Genomic DNA, 23,122 nt, shown 5'->3' on the forward strand with positions numbered 1-23,122 from the left:
ACAAAGTAGATCAATAATTACAATTAATTACATGAAGTTATTGTTTCATATGTTTGACCAGTAATCAAGTTTAATTCACAATACTTTTTCGGTTTTCTTCCTGGAGTGGCAAAAGTTATGTAGGAATAGTGAAAGAAATGAAGAAACAAAACCACAGCTTAAGACAGAGAGTTGATAGTAAAGTACTCCACTATGTTACTTTAAAGCTTAATTAGTAAACCAATGGCTTTATAATCACTATTAGACCATCACTTGGCAAAGTGGCACACTCAAAAAGCAATTTTACCAGCCACTGCATTAAATACACAGGTATCACCCTGTGCCTTCCACAATTATCATTTAGTCTGGCCTGTTTCTTTTTGCACTTTTACAATATGGAAAGAAATACAAACATATTTCAATAATATTGTTGGAACATTAGAGTATACATACAATATGTACAACAATATTTTCTACAACATTCTTTTAAAGTCAATGCATAGGATAGATACACATTTGTCCCTGACAGGAGAGAGGAAAATAAATCTTTGTGGCTTTTCATCTTCCTACATGCATACTGATACTCTTGACATGTTCATCTTGACATGTCCTGCTTGCTTCAGGACTCCTTTGTAAGCATCACTCCCTTGTATTCAGTAAATACTGCAAACAGTTTAAATTAGTCATAAGTAAAGAAAAGGTTAATCAATTTTCTAAAAAGGACTGCAGGACTTCGGTAAATCAATGCCATACAATGCCGCAGGAAAACATCAAATAAGGATCATATAGCTGTTTTCATTTCAAAGTAGGTTTCATATGAACACATTTCCCAGGGAAATATTTGTCTACTATATATTTGACTGAAGGACAGATTCTTGAAGTCACAATAAAAATATTCCCTGGAAGCACTCTTGTACCATTTCGAAAGGGACATAGAAGGTGGAATACTTCAAATTAAACTGTTCCACGACAATTATGTTGGGATAATTTGTTAGGTACCCTTGCATGACAATACATGAAGAGTATGCCTCAAGGGGATGGCTGAGCTGAGGAATCCCATAAGTTTCCATAGTTATCAGTGTTAAGAAATGTATTGTCCACACTTGCAAAGGGGAGGCTCCAATGGACCCCAGTAACTGATTTTCAGAAATCAGAGGGGAAGGAAGAATTGACAAGGGTAAAAAAGAAGATGTAAATTTGAGGAACCTCCCCCTCCCTTCAACAGCCCTTGGCACTCTCTCAAAAGCCCTTCCAGAGGATCAGGAGACTTTCAGACCCTTATGAAAGGTAAATACAGGGCACAAATATTTTAATAGACATAAAAAAAGGAATGGCATGGGAGATGGTCAGTAGACTGAAACTGGGTGGGGATCTCTGATGAAATCACAAACCTTCCCCTTTGAATGAAATGTCTTCTACTAGCATCTGTTTGGTCCCATCCCTTTGTATCACATCAAGCCATTAGGTATTTATTGACACTGTCCAGTGTAACAAGGAACAATTGAACCTGAAAGCTTCTCATTATGGGATGGAAGCATGTGAGGCAAGGTGAAAGATAAAATCATGGTCGTACAGCCTATCTGGCAATCAAAGACACAGTCTGTTATATGCCTTGCATCTCATTTCAAAAATTACAAATAAAGTGACAAACTTATACAAAACACTTGCTGAGCAATTACCACCCTTCAACCCTGACCCAAGACATGACGAGTATTCAGCTTTGTGCATGCCAGGAAATGGGAGCTGCAAGGCTACATTCAGGCACAAAACTGAAAAAGTACTGCATTATTTGCGGTCCATAACATTACAAATGGAAAATGAGAAAGAGTAAAGAAGTATATAGAAGCATATGTATATATATTTATAAGTATTTATAATATATAATTTACCATGAGAACATGCAATTATTAGTATAGCACCTATTATACAATATAATACAGCAGAATAGATCTTTTAAATCATATAGTTTGAGAAACAGCAGGTATGCTCTGCTGTTGCATTTCTCTGTAGTGTTTGAAACCTGAATGCAGCTAAAGGTTCCACACTGTGCTACATTACTTATGGGAAACAATATATACATTTAAGAATAAAAAAATTTCAACACATTCTGACAGAACAGGTGAAATTCAGTGCAGCTTCAATGCAGCATTAGAAATGTATTAACTCTGAAAGAAAGTATTCCCTTTTCCATCCAAAGATACTATTTTGGCAGCAAATGAAGTTTAAATAAAACAAAGTTAAAATTTTAAACGTATGTTGGCTACAGGCATAAAACTATAACAAGCAGATCAGCAATTGCCACCACCCCCATCCCCCAGTATCTAAGGTTCTGTATCCAACCACGTAATTATGAAGAGTTAAGAACACTTAAGTTTTCTTGGGGGGGGGATTTCTTCAGTGGTGCAGCCAGGTGAACTTCTTCTCAACCCATTTTATTCCTAAGGGGTCAGAAAAGCATCTGGAACAGCACAGGGGACTAAGTGGAAGCTTGCAGTGGGAGGGGGGAAATTAGCAGAAATAGCCATCCTCTCTTAAGAAAATGTAAGTGTCCCTAAGACTTTTAAATGTGTGGTTGGATACAACTTTGTATCCCCTAAAAGAAGTACCCATTCAGGGAGATGTCTGTATCCATTTTAAAATATTTCTTTTTGATTCCACGAATCCATTGTCCATTCCCGGATGAGGCAAAGGAGATTGTTTCTCTAAGGGTTATACAATGAAGCCTAAGTATATTTTGGGAAACATACCAGCCATTGACTTTATTCAGAGATTTCTGGGGAGTGGAAAAAAACCCTAAAACAAGAGTTCACATTATGATGTCCCTAAATGCAACCATACTTGTGAGTAAGGAAATGTATATACCTATACTCCAGGTATTGGCTTCCACCTTCCAAATAAACATGTATGACTGCTTGGTCAGATGCTCAGTAGTCATATGTACAAACTGGGAGAAGGGGCAGGCACATACATTCTTCCAGTACAATGTAGGTTTAGAGACACTGACCTATAAGAAAAAGCCCCATAAATTGCCTTATAGATTTGACCATCAAATATTATGGGTGGGGGTTCTTCTTCCTAAACATATACAAGCTCTGTAGTTATCTTTAAGAGGTTAAAGCTTCTAGATTTCTATTCTCAAGAAAAAAGTCCAAATGTGTAAACATTTCTACTCTTCTTCAGCACTATGGACTGAAGAAGGGAATTATGAATAAGGTGAATGGACTTGTCCCTGATGAGTAAATCCTGGTCAACTTTAGCAATGGCTTTCCTTTGTACCCTGAGAAGTTCTTGTACTCTCTAACAAATGTTGCACCCTGCAGGAATGCTTCAGGGTCCAAGATCTCCCTTTTTTCTTCTTTAACTCTGGCTGTGACCATTACCCCATTATATATTCTGTGATGGAACCCTGGAGAAAAATGCCATAGCTCCAGCAACTAACACACAGATAAATGATCAAGTTGTCTTAGGCTCACGGTCTGCACAGCGGTTAACAGATTATGGGCCAGTAAGTATCAGTACACATAATCCTTTGCAGAAAATGTGAACACTGATGCCTGCAGTCCTGTGTACACTTAAGTTTTAAATCCATTGGATTCAACAAATTTATATTCATCAAGTGTCCACAAAGTAGCAGCCCATGTCAAACATTTTGAAATTAAATACATGGGATTTGTTTTGTTTAATTGCTTGCTTTAAAGGGGGGGAAACATCAACCATGACATAATATAAACAACTTGGAAACAGATATATGAAGCCCCACATTCAAAATACAGACATCTAAAAATATTGCTGTTCAAAACAATGTGCTTTTTAAAAACTCTACAAACACACAGCTGAGTAGTACTTCAGATGTAATGGCATCATGGTGAAACTTAATTGTTTCCAGTTTTGTAACGTTCCTTGAGAAAAGCCTTAAATAATTAGGCTGCTTATCCTTAACAAACAAACAAAAAATGAAAACCTTATTAAAAAACACTCACTCCAGGGAGTGAGTGTTCTGAATGTTTCATACATCTTGGACAATCTGGATACTCCATCCCTGCCCTTTAAGCCTCCCTGATCTGCTTGATGCCTGGCCACTCACATACCAAGTGGGTCTTATAAATAATTTATCACAGAGTTGCTTTTCTTTGAAAGTCAGGTTGAACACTGATTTTGAAGACCTTTTCTTTGTTTAAATACACAGTACACAGACACAACATGCATCAGATTAAGAATGGGGCTTTGACACCAGACAAGACTCAGTTTCTATCTGCTAAGTTTACTAGCTGATTTGTTCTTCCCTGTGGGTGGTTTAATGTTAGATAAGTGGTGACAGGAGCCACTAGAACCTTTCAGACCATTCTTGCTAGATTTGTTGTAGCAGTGCTCTTGTTGGCAGGATCTCCTGGATGATGAAGAGCCTGAAAGACTAGGCGGCGATTTACTCCTTCCAAGATGTGGAGATGAACTCCTCTGGTCATGGTGAGGCCGCCCACTCCGGGATGGTGAGGAACTGGCAGTACGGGGCAACGAAGAGCTCCTAGGAGAGGCACTAGGACTGCGTCTAGGGATGACTGGACTTTTGGGTGGTGTTTTAGGGCTATGTGGAGATCCTGGACTCTTAGACTGGGAAGAGCTCCTTGGTTTCTGAGATCCATTCTGAAGGATTTGAGCCAGTCGAGATATCAGGTCTGAATCTGAGCTGCTGCTTCCTAGCACTTTGTATCTGCGCAACCTTGAAACAAATTGAAATGGGTTACTTTTACATTCTGATCTCCCATAAAATGATATTATAATACAAATACATTATGAAGTGTGTTCATTAATCAGTACATCTACAGCAAGGAGCAGAATTTAGTACGTAGAACTCAATTTGAAATTCTAAAAGCAACTTTCTAATTCTAAAAAGTGGACAACTTGTAGTCGTTGGCTGGCTGTCTTGGCAAGTATTCCTTGGACCCTGACACTACATATTGCCTAAGTTCAACATACATCCAAACTATTTTTCTGAGACTACAATGCAGCATAATAGAGCCACTACTGCCCGGAGTTAAAAATATTTATAAACATGTCCAGAGACGATGTATTGTCGAAGGCTTTCACGGCCGGAGAACGATGGTTGTTGTGGGTTTTCCAGGCTGTATTGCCGTGGTCTTGGCATTGTATTGTTGAAGGCTTTCACGGCCAGAGAACGATGGTTGTTGTGGGTTTTCTCTCAGTGACACTGAGAGATATCTGTCTTTTGGTGCTACACCTCTGAAGATGCCAGCCACAGCTGCTGGCGAAACGTCAGGAACTACAATGCCAAGACCACGGCAATACAGCCCGGAAAACCCACAACAACCAATGTCCAGAGACCACAGCAGAACATGAAAAAATTCTTAATGTATGTGACACAGGCAGCCAAGGCTATATCATCCCACCAGATATATGAAAAACTATTATCTATACTCATTCATAATTTGCATACCTTTACTTCTTTACCCTATGCTATTAAATAAATCCTCCAGATAATTTGAAATCTAAATCTTGTTAACAAATTAAGGCAAATTAATTAATAATGTGCAAAATTATTAACTTGCATGAGTAAAAAAGATTCTATTATTTTGCCAGAGAGGAGGGGCAAGAGAGGCACAACCATTTATTACAGACACATCTATAGTGCTGCAAGCTTGTCTAGCCATGAGCTTATGAAAGATTCCAAGGTATGCAAAGGCACAAAGGCTCAAACACATTAGCTACTTATGTAGAAAATATTTTTCTTCAATATCAACATTAAAAGATACATGATGGAGTACAGCCTATATTGAAGCTATTTCTGTATTCATCAAATTTGGTACTAATTTGACAAGAAAAATATACATTCTTGGCTGCCACTACAATTTATGCCAACTATAGCACATGGAAAAGGCTCACCAGATAGATCAAGTTATTAAAATGCTATTTACTGGCTGCTTGTACGTAAGTGAACAATTCCTGGCACTGTTAATTTTTACCTTTTGTATGCCATTCAAACAAGTAGATGTTAACCTATTGGTGCCATCCTAGGTAGTGTGGAACTTTATGTGCACATGGACAAAAATTCCACATTCAGAAAACAAATGAACAAAAAAACTGCATAGTATTATATACCTCCTTCCAAGAGATCTCAAAATTATTTCAAAGCGGGGTTTTTGTTTTCTCTTAAAATTATTACCTGGCTTCTACTCCAGGCCTTGTTGGGGGTCTTCCTGGTGGAGGCCGAGGAAAAAACTGAGCAGAGTTTGAATTGCCAGCATGATCTGTAGTAGTCCAAGATACAGGTCTTGGAATTTTACTCTTTCTGGACTGAGGACTGCTTGATGACAAAAAGCTTTCCTCCACTTGACTATGCAAATGGGAGTCTAATGTCAGCTTGGAAAAGGACGACAAAACATCTTCAGAAAGTGGTAAGGGAGCAGTAGCTACTTTTTCTTTCAGTGACTTGTCAGAGGCACTTGAGAGGTCACCAAGGAAAGATTTCAGCTGTCTCTTTTCTACAAGTAGTCTAACCAAGTCTGTCTGATGCGCCTTTTTTAGGAGTAGTTTCTCCTTTGCTGAAACAGGTGAAGAGGACTCTGATGAGGAGTCTATCTCTTGTGCTAAAACTGGAATGCGACTTTGTCTAGCTACAAACGGTGTTCTAACTAATTCCTTCTTGGACTGATGAGAACTCTCATTCTCTGAAATGCAATGGAACAATTCTCCGTTTCTCAGAACATTTTGCTCTCCTTTGTCCTCTTGATGTAAAAAAGTAGTGAGGCTTGCTTGTTGGCAATGCAATTCATCAGCATGATAGATATCACTATCATCATGGAGACCATTTTCTTGCACTAGAATTATTTGGCTTTCCTGTCTGTGAAGGAATGGTTCAGTACTTCTTGATAAGGAAACATCCGTTGTTTCAGGTACCGACTGCTTCAGTATCTCCTGTTTTCCATCATAATTTGGCAACAGGCAGGAAGTTACTAGCCTCTGTTCTTCAGATACTGTAGGAGCCTGCAGTTCACCCAGCACAGATTCAGTGTTTCCTGGAGCAACAAGTCCTGTCCTTTCAATGCTGTCTTCACAAGTCTCAGGAAGTTTACTGTTCTCTGCTTCTTTGAAAAGATTTGCAAGTTCTCTCTCTCCTTGCTTCTTCACACACTGTTCAACATCCTTTTGGCTATCGTCTTGGGTTTCAACACTTTCTCTAATATATCCTTCTTTATCCTCTAAACTATGATCTAACTTCAGCAATAAATCTGTTCTACTGCCACTAAGAGTTAACACATCATTTGCTACCACTAAGCCAGCTAAATTCTCCTTAGGAGAAGTAAGTTCAACAGCATGCTCCATAAGCCGGATATCTCGATCCCTCTTCTCTAGCTGCTGGCCATAATGAAAACTCTCAGAAGCAGACTGTGTGGAGGCCATTGATGGTCTGGGAATTGTAACCTATGAAGAGACAGGGGTGGGGGGGAAAGATCATTTTACAGAAATTACTTTTCTTAGGTTCAAGAATATCACAAATGAAACAAAAAAGTCTTTAACAATGGTGGAAGACAATCGAGAGAGACAGATGAATCTCCCTGGGAAGGGAGTTCTAAAGTTTTGGCACCACAATTCAAAAGGTTCTTTCTTGATGTATTGTCGAAGGCTTTCACGGCCGGAGAACGATGGTTGTTGTGGGTTTTCCGGGCTGTATTGCCGTGGTCTTGGCATTGTAGTTCCTGACGTTTCGCCAGCAGCTGTGGCTGGCATCTTCAGAGGTGTAGCACAGAGATACACCTCTGTATCTCAGTGCTACACCTCTGAAGATGCCAGCCACAGCTGCTGGCGAAACGTCAGGAACTACAATGCCAAGACCACGGCAATACAGCCCGGAAAACCCACAACAACCATCGTTCTTTCTTGAGCTAAAAACTGGTTATGATATCTTCACGGAACAATGGGAAAATATGTGGTTAAAAAGGTTGAAATTTACATTAAGTTCCAGTCTTAAGGAGGATTTTTATAAGATGATGTATCAATGGTATATGACTCCTGAGAAATTGGCTAGACTGTGTAAGAGTGTACAAAATCTATGTTTAAAATGTGCTCAACATGAAGGATCATTTTTTCATCTGTGGTGGTCTTGTAAGATAGCAAAAACATTTTGGAAGCTGATACAATTATTAATACAGAAGACTGTAAAGACTAAAGTGCAATTGAAACCTGAGGCATTTTTATTGGGAATGATGGATTCTCAGTTGGAAAAAAAATGCCAGCACTCTATTTCTATATATATCAGCAGCAAGACTACTATATGCTCAAAACTGGAAGAATTCGAAACTGTTCACAATGGAAGAATGGCTGACAAAGATACTGGAATTGGCAAAGATCGCAAAGCTTTCTTCACTGATTAGAATAAAGTCAGTAAGTACATTGTTGATTAATGGAAACCCTTCATAAATTATTTATATGAAATAGATAATGATTTGATGATTTATTTATGGACTAATGGATTTTGATGTTAGAAAAAAAGAGCTTTTAATCATTATCTAGAGAAAGTGTAAATTTGGTATGATATGAATATTTGTTTTGTAGAAAATCAGAAATCATTTTGTTTAGGTTGTTTTTCCTTTATTGTTGTTTTTTCGGTATTATGTATAGTTTGTTATTCTTGTTTGTTGACTAGTTGTCTTTGTTTTTGTATGTGTGTAAATGTAGTGTTTTTTGGCTTTTTTTTAGTGATATAAAACTCTTAATAAAAAAGAGAGAGAAGGCCCTTTCTTGGATTGCCACTTGTTTAGCCTCCAAAGATGACTTGAGTGGATGAGTAGGTTCATATGGGAGAAGGCAGTCTAATCTGCTACTCATCCTTCCCCCTAACCTTTGGTGTTCCTCAGGGTTCTATCTATGATTCCTACAATTTCCTCAAAATCTCACAAAGAAGTAAATGACAAAACAGCTCTCTCTCTCTATATCACAGGCCTTTCCTCCCTCCACTCAGTTCCATGTCTCCAACTGATATTTACTTGGCTGTCTTATCTTAAACTGTAGACGCCCAAGACTGACGCTCTACTAAATCCACTGAATTCAACTGTAGTAGAGGGGTGTAATTCTGCTTGGGACTGAACTGTCAAGCATTCCTTCTCTTCCTTTCCTTGACCATATTATCTGACAATATTGGCATCAACCTTGTTAACCAGACAAGTAACAAAAACTTGCTTTTTAAAACTTTCTTTCCTCTTTTTTGAGGAAATTGATTTGTTCTGTTAACAAGTCATGTCACTTTCTTCATATACAAAATGGTAATCCAGCTCATCCTGTCAGCTTCCTCAGCTAAAATAATTATTCATGTTCTGATATTCTGCTGCCTTGGCTACTGCAGCTTCCTCTTCTCTGGTCTTCTCTTATAGCAAAGTTTTTTCGCCTTGATCCAAAGGTCTGATACCCAAGCATTCAATTTCCTCATCCTTCAAATGATGCCAAATTCCTAACTTGCCATTCAATTCCATTCTATGTCCTGGACAGACTTTCTGTCCATGGTAATTCTCCTACCTAGTTTTTTGCCTTTATCTCCCAACATGTTTGTGACATTAGCCTTTCCAATTCTACTACTCTCAGCCACTCACAAGTCTTAATTTAAACTGTCCCATGGTAATTTACAACGTTGCTAGGACAATCAAAATGATGGCCAAACTGTCCTGAGAAGAAGGAAGCCCCATAAGGCATGTGTGACTTGCTGTTCTGTTTCAAAGACTGGAAAGAGAGGGAAAGTAGGATTAGCAGCTCCAGCTCCGAAGCATAGGTAGAGGTAGGGTTGCCATTCCCATGCCCGGGGTGGGGGCTCCCCTGATCCCACCTTCGATCCCCATGCCCACTTACTTGGCTGGCAGGGGGGCGCACTCCCTGGAGCACCCCTTCCCTGGGCGATGTAGTGCTCCCCCGGGTAGGGGGATGCACTCCCATGCCGCCATAGCGCTGGTGGCAGCAGTGAGAGCAGGCTGCTCTTGCCGCCACTGCCCACTCTCACCGCTGCCACAGCCCCTTTGTGCCAACAAGAATGGGCCACGGCCTCAGCAAGAGCAGCCTGCACTAGCGAGGACAAGGGCCCCCTTTGACCCAGAGGTGCCCTTTGTCCCCTGTGTGATGACTCCCAGAAGTGATGCAATTACATGAGCCAGGAGTGCGCGCATGTGCACACAGAAGGAAGCTAGGGTAACTGCTGGCTCCCAATCCTCCAGCGGGAGAGTCCAGGGACCTGGGCATCTCCTGTTGAGGGACTCCAGGTCCCTGGCAACCCTAGGTAGAGGCAAGAAAAGCAGTAGAAGGGTGCCAAAGGAAGATTCAATAGTAGAGGCAGAGGTGAATGACCCCAGTTAATAAAAGGTATTAACCAGCACTAGTGCCAGATATATTGTGTCATATAAACAAATTAGTATAAAAATGCTATTCTTAGTAATAAAAAAGGATAGCATTCTGTAAACGATAATATATTCCCACTGAATCTCTGAGACAAACACCCACAAGAATAAAAAAAATAAAGAATAAAAATCTGGATTAATCTATCAAGAGATGTAAAAATGCTTCTGTTGGACTTATTAATAAACGTACAGGAGTATGGTTTTATATTGTCTAACTGCAGCTAAAATGCTGATTGCAAAAATAAATAAATATGAAAGTGTGCTAGATATTTTAATCATTGTCCTGGGTGCAAATGAAAAAGATTTGGTTAACAGCAAAATTATCTAAAGTAACTTCAGATATTCTAGTTAAGAAAAGGAAAAGCAAAGAATCCAATGTTTCTTAAAAACTGAAAACCATTTCATGATTTCTGCTCCCGAGAGTTAAATCTGATTATAAACTGGTAAAATTGTGCAATATCTGTATAAGTTCTACAATTTTTACAATTGTTGTATTTAGCCATATAAATATTTTGTTTGTTTATTTATTATTTATTTATTAATTTATACCCCACCCTCCCTGTGAATGGGCTCAGGGCAATGAACAACATATATTATACAATTAAAACCATATACATATCTAAAAATCATAAAACAGTATTATTTTTAAGAATAGTTATTAAGAATAGTCATAATAATATTGTAAATATATATCTGATTATTTTTGTAGTTGTTATGGTAGTTTATTATAAAATAAAACTATAAAAAAGAAAAATCTGTTAAGTATATAATAATAATAATAATAATAATAATAATAATAATAATAATCTTATATACCACTCTTCTAGACAGATTAGTTCCCACTTAGAATGGTGAACAAAGTCAGTTTTGTTATTATCCCCACAATACAGATGGGGAACTGGGGCTGAGAGAAGTGGCTTACCCAAGACGACCTGCTGAGCTCACGGCAGTAGTGGGATTTGAACCAGCAGAATGTTGATTCACAACCCAACCACTTTACTACCATGCTACACCAATCTTTCTTTGAAAAGTTTAGTTTATGTACAGAGTCCATAGCTACATAGCAACAAAACCACAGCCTATTACCTTCTCTATTACTGATACTGCTCCTTGTGCACCTCACTTCCCATATTCAGCTGACTTCCCATTCACTGATACCTTTTCAGATCACTCTTCAATATGTTTCTAGAATCCCTTCCCCCAAATTAGGCTCACATCTATATTCCATACCTTCTTCAACCACGCTTGTATCTCCCCAATTCTTCTCTCTACCCTCTAAACCTCCAAGAATAGCCACCTTGATCAACCTCGGCTATTTTTCTACTACTGCAGCTATCTATTAACCTCCATCAAGTTTGGCCACGAGGCTCTTTAGAGACCAACAAGTTTTTCAGGCTATAAACTGTCAAGAGTCAGACATCTGAAGAAGAAGAAGAAGATTTGATTTATATACTGCCCTTAAGGACAACATAACACCCACTCAGAGTGGTTTACAAAGTATGTTATTATTATCCCCACAACAATCACCCTGTGAGGTGGGTGGGGCTGAGAGAGCTCTGGAGAGCTGTGACTGACCCAAGATCACCCAGATGGCTACAAGTGAAGGAGTGGGGAATCAAACCCAGCTCTCCAGATTAGAGTCCCACCACTCTTCACCAATACACCAAACTGGCTCTGTTTGACTTTTGACTCTTGGAAGTTTATACCCTGAAAATGTTGTTGGTTTCTAAAGTGCCCCAGACTCAAATCCAGCTACCTACCTGAAACTAAGTATGGCCATGTAAATCTCTCTCACCTGTACACAAAGACCCTCCCCTAATCTCAGAAACTAGGCAAGAAAAGCATTTTTCTGAACAATTTGCTGTTGCAGCACTTGAGCACTTGAGAAATATTACTTGACAAGGTGAGGTCACTCTGAGGACATATCTGCAACAATGAAGTCTTTACATTTGCTTTTTAACACCATAGTTGAATGTGATTAAGGATGCAAATGCCTATGAGACAGGGAAATATAGCTCCAATAGTGATGAGGTAGAACTTGGTTGAATATAATGAGTTTGGTCTTTGCTGCACTCTACTTGAGAAAATCCAGAATATCCATTAACAGAAGCAGGCAACACAAAGATATAGAACAGGAAGAGGTAAAGCACATTGAGTATGCCTGGAAGCCATCATCATAAAGGCATTAGCAGAAGGTGGGATAGTGAGAGAAAAAGTGAAAGGATCAAGGACCGAACTGTTATTCAGTACTGTTTCCTATTTATGATGCAGATGCATCTGGAAAAGTTAGAAATGTAGGACTGAATCTCAGGATCCATAAGCCGAATATGCTAATAGTTACCAAACTTTCTTCTTTTCACCTGCCATAAGAAAGTTTATTCCCTGGGTTGCATGACCCACATGGAATAATAGCCATGTGCATCAATAGCTGCAGTGGGTAGGTTAAGAGGGCAAAATCCTCTGACAAGAGAGGAAGAATGAAGCAATTTCACCCCCTTCCCCCTCTCCACTGCAGCCTCTCCACTCACATGGCTATTACTCCATGTGAGTATTTCAACCTTAAGAATAAATTTTCCATTGTTGGAAATAGTTTCTGGGAGAGGGCAAAGTGGGGGGAAAACTGAGATACTTGTGTGTTCTTTGCACAGTCCTTGTGCAGAACTCAATCTATACACTTTTCAAAAACAGACACATAGGCTTGGATCCAACAACACATTTTCATGAGCGCAACTTCCCCCTTCTGTTGTAGCCCTCAGTACCTCCAAAATGTTTTTGGGGTCCCCTGGTCCCCAGGAGCAGCATTTCAGAGTTCATTCTGGGCTGCAGTGGGAGAGGGGAGGCAAGAAACTTTATACTCTGTGGAAATCATTCTCCCCACTAGGGTTGCCACCTCCAAGTTGGGAAATTCCTGGAGATCTGCGGGGTGAAAGCTGGAGAAACCTGGAGAAAGTGGGGTTTGGGAGGGAAAGGACTTTGGCATGGCATAATTCCATAGAATCCACCCCCCCCAAAGTAGCCCTTTTCTCCAGGTGAACTGATCTCTGTGGCCTGGAGACCAGTTGTAATTCCAAGAGATCTCCAGCCACTACCTGAAGGCTGGCAACCCTACTCCCCACAGAAACGCTCAACTGGATCCAAGCCATAACTTAGTCTTATCGATACAGTAGTTTTAGCACTAAACAAATGAATCATTAACATTTTTTACTGGGCCCTATCCTACTCCTACTCCATGCTTTTCTCTGCCCCAAGGAAACTTCCTTTTCTGCTAGAGGCATTTTGGCAAATCCTCAATATTATATTTAAGTTGCTTGACATAGAGTCAGATTAAACTAAAGTGCGTAAGAGGTGCCCTGTTAAATCGGACCAGTTTCACAAAGCACCCAGGCAGCTGCCCTGAAGGGCCAAAAAACAGAGCAAAAAGGCCAAGGCCTTCCTCTGATTTCCTTTCTACTCAGAGCTTTTTTTGAGGGGGAACACTCCAGAATGGTGTTCCAGCAGCTATAGAATCTGCCCATGTGATTCCTTCCTCCTTTGGCCCCATGGGCAAGAGAGAGAGAGAGAGAGAGAGAGAGAGAGAGATGTAACTTCTGTTACATCCCCTTTAGTTGTCTTTTATCTAAGCTGAAAAACTCCAGGCATTTTAGCCATTCTTTGGAGGAAAGCTACTCTGTCATTATGACGGAATACCCATTAATGGAACATCTACTTTAAAAAATCTTTAAATAGCAGATGCAGGTTGGGAGAGAAAGTCCCCAATCTAGATAAAAACCATGGTATGAAGAAGTTAATCCTCTCTCTCTCTCTCTCTCACACACACACACACACACAGACACACAGACCTTTTATACAGTTTCACTCACCCTTTTCATTTACCCTGTAGGGGAAACATACAAACATCATACATACTTTCTCCTATGGAGATAATAGCCCAAAAGAGTAAATTGAAGTTGCAAAAATATTGCAGTAGAAAGTACTAAAAGGGCAACCCTTTGCTTCTTAGGCCACAGCTTTGACCCAAATTATTCCACCACCACTCAGTCTGCTTTTTAAAGATGACCACTTGGCCCTTAGTAGTCTTTTTTGAAAATAATTGGTTTATGTGAAAACTTAGAAATCTGGTAGTCATTCGTAAAACAAATAACAGAACATAGAATGACAACCTCAGGGTCGCATATGAAGGCAAACTGTGCTTATACTCATGAGAATTTCTTCAGATTTTATTTAAGAATGTAAATTGGGTTTTAAGACTGAGTGCTTTATTGAATGCTCCTTTCCCATATTACTGTTAACTGTGCACACATTCCAACTATATTTCTATGCAGTTACAAGAAGGCAACACTCAAGGATGGCAAGTAGCAACCTATAGGCTGGCCAAAAAAGAAACATATATAAGAATTGTTTTTACTTTCTCATAATTTCTAAGAACATTTCATTAATTATTATTTCCCCCCCGCCCCAACTTTTAGACAAACATTCAAAGCACCTTAAAATAAATGGCATAAAATAAAATTATAAGCACCAAACTAAAATTCAGCAACATAAGGTAAGACTAAAATTCAGCTTAATACTCACTGGGAACTAGAATTGTTTTAACAAATCCTTACATTTTCAAGCAAAAAGTCTTGTTAAATATCTTTGTTCATTGCACTGATTTCTGCTATGACCTTGCGCTATTGTTAGAAAAATGAGATAGGAGAGAAATTGTTGATACAATTTCCATTCTCTGCTATTATTTCAGAACTATTTATATTAGATTTCTATGAACTATGTTATTGCTCTTAATTTATAATAGAAAAAATACCATCATTCTGCTCCTAGTTTTTTGACATTTGTAGCTTTAATGTATTTTCAAATTTTTCATTAAAACCAAATAACCATTTCAGAAATTTCTGTGTTGCCGTTTGTTAAGGTACAGTTTTTTTCCAATTTGATAGGCATACACAGGGAGCAATGAAACTGCAGTTTAACCAGAGGGTACAAAATGAAGCAGGGCTTGATTAGTTGCATTTCAAGAAAGACACATTCTTTTAAAACAAATTGAAATTTCCCATATTGCAGGCAGCAGGAAAGTTTAAGTACCACAGTTTTGGCATGGAAAAGATGAGAACAAAGGATAAAATAAGAAGTATCCAGATGTGGATAAGAAAAACTAAATGCTGCAGAGAAAGCACGGATTATTGGATTAACTCTCAGAATTTTGATACCCGTATGTGTACAATATTGTATTATCATTAGCCACTGAACCTCTTAAATCAGCACAAAAGTTTCTGTTGAGATATTTTTTACAAAATGTATTCATGCATTACAGCATCAGTTAAACCACATGAAATAAATATTTTGCATTTAAAATAATATAAAGGAATGTGTTAAAATGTCTTTTGAACATAATAGTTATGGTGAGATTGACTAAAATGAGAGGTTAAGCCACACTGTGTAATAGTCATTGCAAGCAGAACATTCCTATGATGTTATTGTCAATCAGAACACAATTTCAGTGATTTACAGTGCAATCCTAAACAAAGTTACTCCAGTTGTAATGGGCTTTAACTGGAGTAATTTTTCTTAGGATTGTACTGTTTAAATACTAACCTCTTTCCCTGTAAAGAAAACTAGCTTGAATGTAGTATAAAACATTGAGAAAACTATCTTCTCTGATATTACTAAATCCTATCATTAACTTCTATTGCACATATCTTGTTTTGGTCAAGTGGACCAATCCACAACCATTAAAATAAACAGCAGTTTCAGCACTGGCATTAGTTACTATCTCAGCCTCACCCTGGCTGGAGCCTCACCCTGGCTGGAGAGTAAACCTTCGCCCTGAGAGTGCGTGGTGGATTCTTGAGCATGAAAGAGGCAAGAGCAGTTTATGTATCCAGTCTGAATTTTTTCATGCCCAAGATGAAGTGAGCTTTCTCTCACGAAACGGGTTAATGACAATTGCCTGCACATCCCCGTTGGCGTTGTTGGACAAATCTTGAATTTTGGGACTGGGAATGCTAGAACATCTTCCACGATTCTCTCCATGGGCTTCCGTATAAAAATATTTGCATGTTGCACTTTAAATGAAAGCAAGGAACTATACGGACTGTAAAGACTTGGTTGAATGATATATGTGCTGTATATAATTGTACTGTGTATTCCTGTATTGTATATTTGAACACATCGCACTTTGCACTTTCATATGTGGATAGGAATATATTTACATTTGCTACAGTGGTTGCCTGGTATTGTGTGGTCTCTTTGCATTATGTGAGGCTCAAGCAACCTCATGCATGTATAATGATTGGACACACATATCAGAATACAGCACAATGAGCATTCTAGTCCATTGTGAATCCGGGTTCTTATTTCCAAAGATTAAAACTGCAAAAAATTCTTCTTTACACTTTAAACTGTTAAGACTAGGATCTGAGGGAGACAAGTTCAAATCCCTACTCTGTCATCACACTAGGGTTGCCAGGTCCCTTAAGTCCCCCAGTGGGAGACCAGGATGCTGGCACTCACCCTTTGCTGGCTTTGGCTTTCTCCCTCGTGCGCATGCACACTTCCGGACGTGCGTGATGACATCACTTCCAGGAAGTGATGTATTCACGCGGGTCAAAGGGCGGCCCGGGAGCATGATCACGCTCCTCAAAGGGCTGAATCCCCCCCTTTGGCCCGATTCAGCCTGAAACTGGCCTCTTGCAGGGCATGGGAGCACACCGCAGTGGGGCGCAGGGTGCACCACACTGCCTGCGGTTGCGCCCTGGGGGTGTGCCCCCCACTGGCCAGGTAAGTGGGGGCAGGGGGAAGGAGGAGGTGGGAGCAGGGGATCCCCCACCCCCGGCGGGGGAATGGCAAGCCTACATCACACCTTGCTGGGTGACTTTTGACCAGTCATATATGGTGAGGATAAATATAGGGGAAGAGAGCAATATAAGCGGCTTTCGATATCCATTGGGGAGAAAAACAAGGTACAAATGAATTAATTAAGAATAACTAGCTTTATCTTCTACACAAAATAGCCTGCTGCTTAGGTTCCTCTTTCCTGTTCTCCGATTATTGTATTTTGTTGCTCATGTCTCAGTTTTAAGTCTTCTAATTGATTTCCCACCCCCATAAGCAATATTTTTCAGCCTCTTTTTCCAAAAAATATTTTAGAGCAACAGAAGTTTGCATTTACTCAAGAATAACTAGCTTTATCTTCTACACAAAATAGCCTGCTGCTTAGGTTCCTCTTTCCTGTTCTCTGATTGTTGTATTTTGTTGCTTGTGTCTCAGTTTTAAGTCTTCTAATTGATTTCGCCCCCCCATAAGCAATATTTTTCAGCCTCTTTTTCCAAAAAATATTTTAGAGCAACAGAAGTTTGCATTTACTCAATGCAAAACAGATAGGAATTGTATAACTTAGCAAATGACTGACACAGTGGAGTTGCTTTTATGAAGATGAAGATGCATTCACCTGTTGGAGTTGTGCTTTTGAGATGCGAATGACAGGGGGAAACTTGTTTCCACTGGGAATGACAGGAAGTTGCCTACGGGCAGCTGACCAGGAAGAGGAAGAGTGGCTCTCTGTTGACTGGCTCCTTGGAAAGCCAGCCTCTTTCTTAGGGTCCAGGTGAGTGGTGAGATGAGTTATAGGGCTCAGGGTACGGAGGATGGAGCTTGAAATTCTTGGGGTGGAGAAATGCAGCATGTGAGGAGAGTAGAGCTGCGAGAACAACAACATGCCAAGGAAAGGAAAAACGATGCAAATATTACATTAAGAACACTTAAGTTTGGTTGCTGTATATAGTAGTTTTATAGTTCACTTCTGTTGGTATTCTAAAAAGTAAACTCTGGCAATGTTAAATATTTGTAGGCAGAAAAACAGGTAATTAATGTCATTATCCCTTCTTGATGTAACTCCCACATTTCATTTGATCCTTCTGCAAGTGCAAATTCAGAATGGTTACAAAAAAACTGTTTGCAGTAGCATTTGCTAGGAAAAATAACTGCCATATTGTCATAACTAGCACAGTCACAGAATGGTGTGATTTACCTGTATGGTACAGAATTGTTAAAATATTTGAAATATGAATTACAAACACCAGTATAAAGTTTAATTAGAAACACATAAATCATATTAGTTGTTCCCTATTTTGAATTTTATATTCTTGACCTGGCTATATAAGATTTATGGGCAAAGGAATTACAACTCCTAATATAATACATTGCCCTGACTTTATTTTATGCTGTTCTGGGGCAGAATTCTAAGGAATTCAGTCCATGTTATTTTCAATTTTATCTCAGCATTCATTGTGTGCTAGGTCATGAATGCTTAATTTGTGTATTTGTGTGCTACTGTGATATTTTTATACCACTGAAGAAGATCTTTGGGCCAAAACATATCTGGTTTTATTGGTTCTGTACATATGGCAATGAGTTGTACTACTATACCTGTATATTAGTGATTTTATTTATATACAATGTTTTAATACATATATGCAGAACCATATGATGTTTTAATATAATTTATGTAATTATAATTAAACTTTATACCAGTGTTCTTAATTCACATTTTTAGTTATTTTTCACCATTTTTTTTATGTTGTTCCAACCTCCTTGGCTACTACCCTTGGCTTGTTGGGTTGTTGTTTTCCTCCTCTTTTTGTATGTTTCTTACTTGTTAAAACACTTCTCAGAAAAATGGACTGGGAATTTCAAAATCATTGCATGATATAAAGAAGTTACACTGAATGACACAATTTGGGGATTAGGAATTCCATATATGCATATATTAAATCTGCAATGAAAAGATTGTATCAGATATAAACACTACAGCAATATCTATATAAATGCTAACTGTGAACATTTATACTTCATTTTGTTCCACACAAAGTTGGTGTTTATTAATAATAATATTAATAAACACCCAAATCAATAACTTCATGTGGAATAAAATGATGTACAAGTGCTCAGGGTTAGTTTTTCCATATTAAATGCTCTCTTCAAATAAGTCCAATGAAATTCAAACTAGAAGTTCAATCCTAAACAGAATCACACTTTTATAGGTCGATTAAAGTCATATAATTTTTTTTACAGTTTAAGACAACTTATTAAAACTATACTTGTTGGAATTCTTAGGTAAAACATCTATCTTTATTTTATACATAGATTGTAAAAAACAAGAGAAAAATATCTTTATATTTTGCTGAAGTTGTTATAATCAAGCAGACTGTTGACTTGTGTTACATGGTGCTTTTCAGCAGGTTCTGTATATTTTGACCATGGCGATTCTGAATCCAAGTGATTCCACCTTTGTTACCACAGCAGAATTTCATATTCTCAAGATGACACCAGAATACATCAGAATAAAAATACATACATAATTTAGTTTCTTTAAGATCTAGGAAAATAATTTCTATCTAAGTGTAGGTTTTATGGCTACAGGAGTTTGTTTCCATAGCCTTCCAACATATGGAATAACTCATTAAACAATAATGAAGTATAGTTAGTGAGGAGCATCACACTTTCAATGAAGTAAAAATACCATTTACTAATTACATGTTGAAAAATCATTTACATATTGAAAAAGAACGTAGGTGTTGGCAAACATACATCAGCGATATGAAGCAAATCAAAATAAGTAAAAAGACAATTATGAAATGAACAATGGTTTCTCATTTGTATTTACAGAAGGGTTAGCATATTGGAGAAATCTGTACAAAACTTACTCAACAACTTTAGCCTTCTTCATTCTCCTCATCACTAACAGCAAAATTGTTCCATTTATTTCTGCATTTGTTCGTACTGAAACATCTGGGGAAAATACCTGTACCAGCTAAGTCACCATATCACACTGGCATCTTCTAATTAAAAACATCTGTTCAAGCAGTATCGTTCCAACTCACCATCTTGAGCTTCAATGCATGCTGATTCAGTCAATAGCAGAACCAAAATACGGGCAAGGCATCTACAGCCTTTTTTCTGCTAAAAGCAAATACGCTCCATATCAGAAATGATCTTGATTCAATGCTGCTTTTCAAATACAAGGCTAACCATGTCCCCTTTTTAACCTTTTTATTAAGGGCAGATGAAGTTAAAGGCAGAGATTTCAGTTCTAGTGCTGTATACACTTTTTGATTTCTAGTTACAGTTAGCCATACATCACATTGTATCTTAGATATACTGGGAAACATCCTACCATCTGTGTGCAGAAGGTACACAGAATTTTCCCACATACCCCTCCACTGCTGCAGCTCCCTCTGACCATTGGAAAGATTACTTCCAGGATTGCAGGAGTCACACACTGGAACACCCATGAAAGTGGTAAGGCTGGAGCCAGGAGAAACAAGGGAATGTAACTGCTCCCTCCCCTCAGAGGAGCTACTCATGCAGAACAGGAAGCAGGAGCAATTCCTACTGCTTGTTCCACATCATTCTAGCCCCCAAGCGACACAGATATTCTCTACTAGGGCCCCGAGACCAATCCCTCTATAGGTCAGAAACAGCAGCTGCCAAACACAGGAGAATTATACCTTCTGTACATGAGGTGGTAGATTACTACTTAAAGGTAAAGGTAATCCCCTGTGCTAGCACCGAGTCATTACTGATCTATGGGGGGGGGGGGGAAATGTTGTATCACGACGTTTTCTTGGCAGACTTTTTGTTACGGGGTGATTTGCCATTGACTGCTCTTTATTTCTACAGCATGCAGAGTCATTAATGATGTTTAGCATACTGGCATTAATCTCCCCAATACAGGAAAGTTTCAGAGATTTGACTCTATCGATTTTCTGGTACCTCAAAAGGATGAAATGGAATTAAAGCCCAGCAAAATAAGTACTGGTTGAAAGTGTGAAACAATGGCTTTATTTTTTATTGTTGATGCCCTGATGGCAATAACTGCTCTTGCTTCACAGTGCCTGTCATCAATGAATGCCCAGTTGCCCCTCAGATAATAAAAAATTAGATATACATCACCATTTATCTAGAACCTTTGCTTCAAAATCATGAAGGTCAATTGGACGACAGTAAGACATGCCTTTTACTATCCACACATAACCCTGGGATCATTGAGTCTGTGGCTAAATTTCTTTGTCGTGCATCGAAGAGGAGAAGAATGGTTTAAGTGATGGGGCAAGGGTTTTTTTTTCTCGTCTTCTTGCTGACTGTGCATATGTATGTCCCTTATGCCCAAAAGCGGCGGCTGCAGACATCACCCACCTTCCTGCCTTCACGGAAAGGATGGGATGGGCAGGAGAGGAGAGGTCATTGCCAAGGGTCAGAGTGGTTCCATCCAGAGAGGGACACGTTGAAAGAGGGACCGGGAACTTGTCTAGGAGAGTACGGGATGGGCAGGACAAGTCGTTGGGAAGGGTCATAGTGGTTCCATCCAGAAAGGGAGAGGTTGAAAGAGGGACCGGGAAAACAGAGTTGCGCTTACCGTAACTACTGTTCATTGACGTCTTCTGGGCAGACACACATGGGGGACTGCGCCTGCACAGGCCTGCCGACTGGATTTTTCTTTTCTAGTCAACGTCCACTAGGGGGAGCATGTACGCACCAATGCGCATGCGCGGCTTTTCCTGCCCGAATGACATTGGGCGACGTCGCCCCCTTTCCCCTCAGTTTCTCCTATGCCGCCAAATGTCTTCTCATAATCTGGAAGAACACAGCGGGGTAGGAGGGAGGGTTGTGTGTCTGCACAGAAGACGTCAATGAACCGTAGTTACGTTAAGTGCAACTCTGTTTTCACTGTCCGTCTTCTGTGCAGCCCCACATGGGAGACTCACAAGCCACTTACCCAGGAGGCGGGCATGTGTTCTCATTGAAAAAGAGACTGGAGTACTGCGTGACCAACAGCAGCCTCTTTCCTCTCCCACACATCTAAAGCATAATGTTTAGCAAACGTGTCAGCAGACGACCACGTTGCAGCCCTGCAGATGTCTTGCAAGGGCACTCCCCTAAGGAAGGCCGCAGAGGCAGCTTGCGCTCTAGTGGAATGAGCTTTTACTTCCAAAGGGCAAGGTAACTTAGCATGCGAGTAGCAAGCCCTAACAGCTTGAGTAACCCAGCGAGAAATTGATTGAGCTGTAGCAGCTTTTCCCTTCCTGGGCCCATAATAGCACACAGTTGTTTGGCACATCTAAACTGTGAGGTACGTTGAAGGTAAAATAAAATAGACCTTCTCACATCCAAGGAATGTAAGGCCCTTTCAGAGTTATCAGAAGGGTCAGGAAAAAAGATAGGCAGGACAATGTCTTGTGAGGTATGAAATTGAGTGGAGACTCTGGGTCTAAAACGAAGGTCAGGTCTCAGCACCACTTTATTCTGATGGACCTTCAAAAAGGGAGGATCCCACCTAAGGGCCGCCAACTCGCTAACTCTGCGGGCAGATGTAATGGCAATCAAGAAAGCCACTTTACAGAACAACCATTTTAATTCACAAGTAGCCAGCGGCTCGAAGGGCGATTTCATAAGCCCTGCTAACACTACTTGCAACGACCATTGAGGAACAATTTCCTTGACTTGTGGAAACATGTTATACAACCCTTTTAAAAAAGATTTCGACAGGCTGTGAGAGAAAACTGTTTTCCCATCTATCTTAGGCTGGAAGGCTGAAATGGCTGCCAAATAAACTTTAATAGAGGAATTAGAGAGTCCCCCGTCCTTTAGAGACAGGAGGAACTCAAACACAGGTGATAGATGGCAATCCCAAATGTTCACTCCTTTAATGTATTGTCGAAGGCTTTCACGGCTGGAGAACGATGGTTGTTGTGGGTTTT

The 23,122-nt window shown here is 39.5% G+C and overlaps 1 protein-coding gene across 2 annotated transcripts in view; it reads right to left on the reverse strand.

Annotated features, from left to right (window-relative positions):
* Positions 1-1,904: 1,904 nt before the first annotated feature.
* TTBK2 (tau tubulin kinase 2) overlaps positions 1,905-23,122 on the reverse strand; it is a 107,480-nt gene continuing 86,262 nt past the window's right edge. Inside the window, exons 13-15 of one of the 2 annotated variants that reach the window (XM_054972829.1) lie at positions 17,815-18,063; positions 6,158-7,416; positions 1,905-4,696 (exon numbers count right to left, since the gene is read on the reverse strand). In XM_054972829.1, the coding sequence (XP_054828804.1) occupies positions 4,228-4,696; positions 6,158-7,416; positions 17,815-18,063 (1,977 nt within the window). In that variant the 3' untranslated portion in view covers positions 1,905-4,227. The remainder of the gene's footprint in view (positions 4,697-6,157; positions 7,417-17,814; positions 18,064-23,122) is intronic. The other variant, XM_054972830.1, reaches the window with a different exon arrangement.

This window comes from Eublepharis macularius, chromosome 2, assembly GCF_028583425.1.
Source record: "Eublepharis macularius isolate TG4126 chromosome 2, MPM_Emac_v1.0, whole genome shotgun sequence".
In the NCBI taxonomy this organism is placed as follows: Eukaryota; Metazoa; Chordata; class Lepidosauria; order Squamata; family Eublepharidae; genus Eublepharis; species Eublepharis macularius.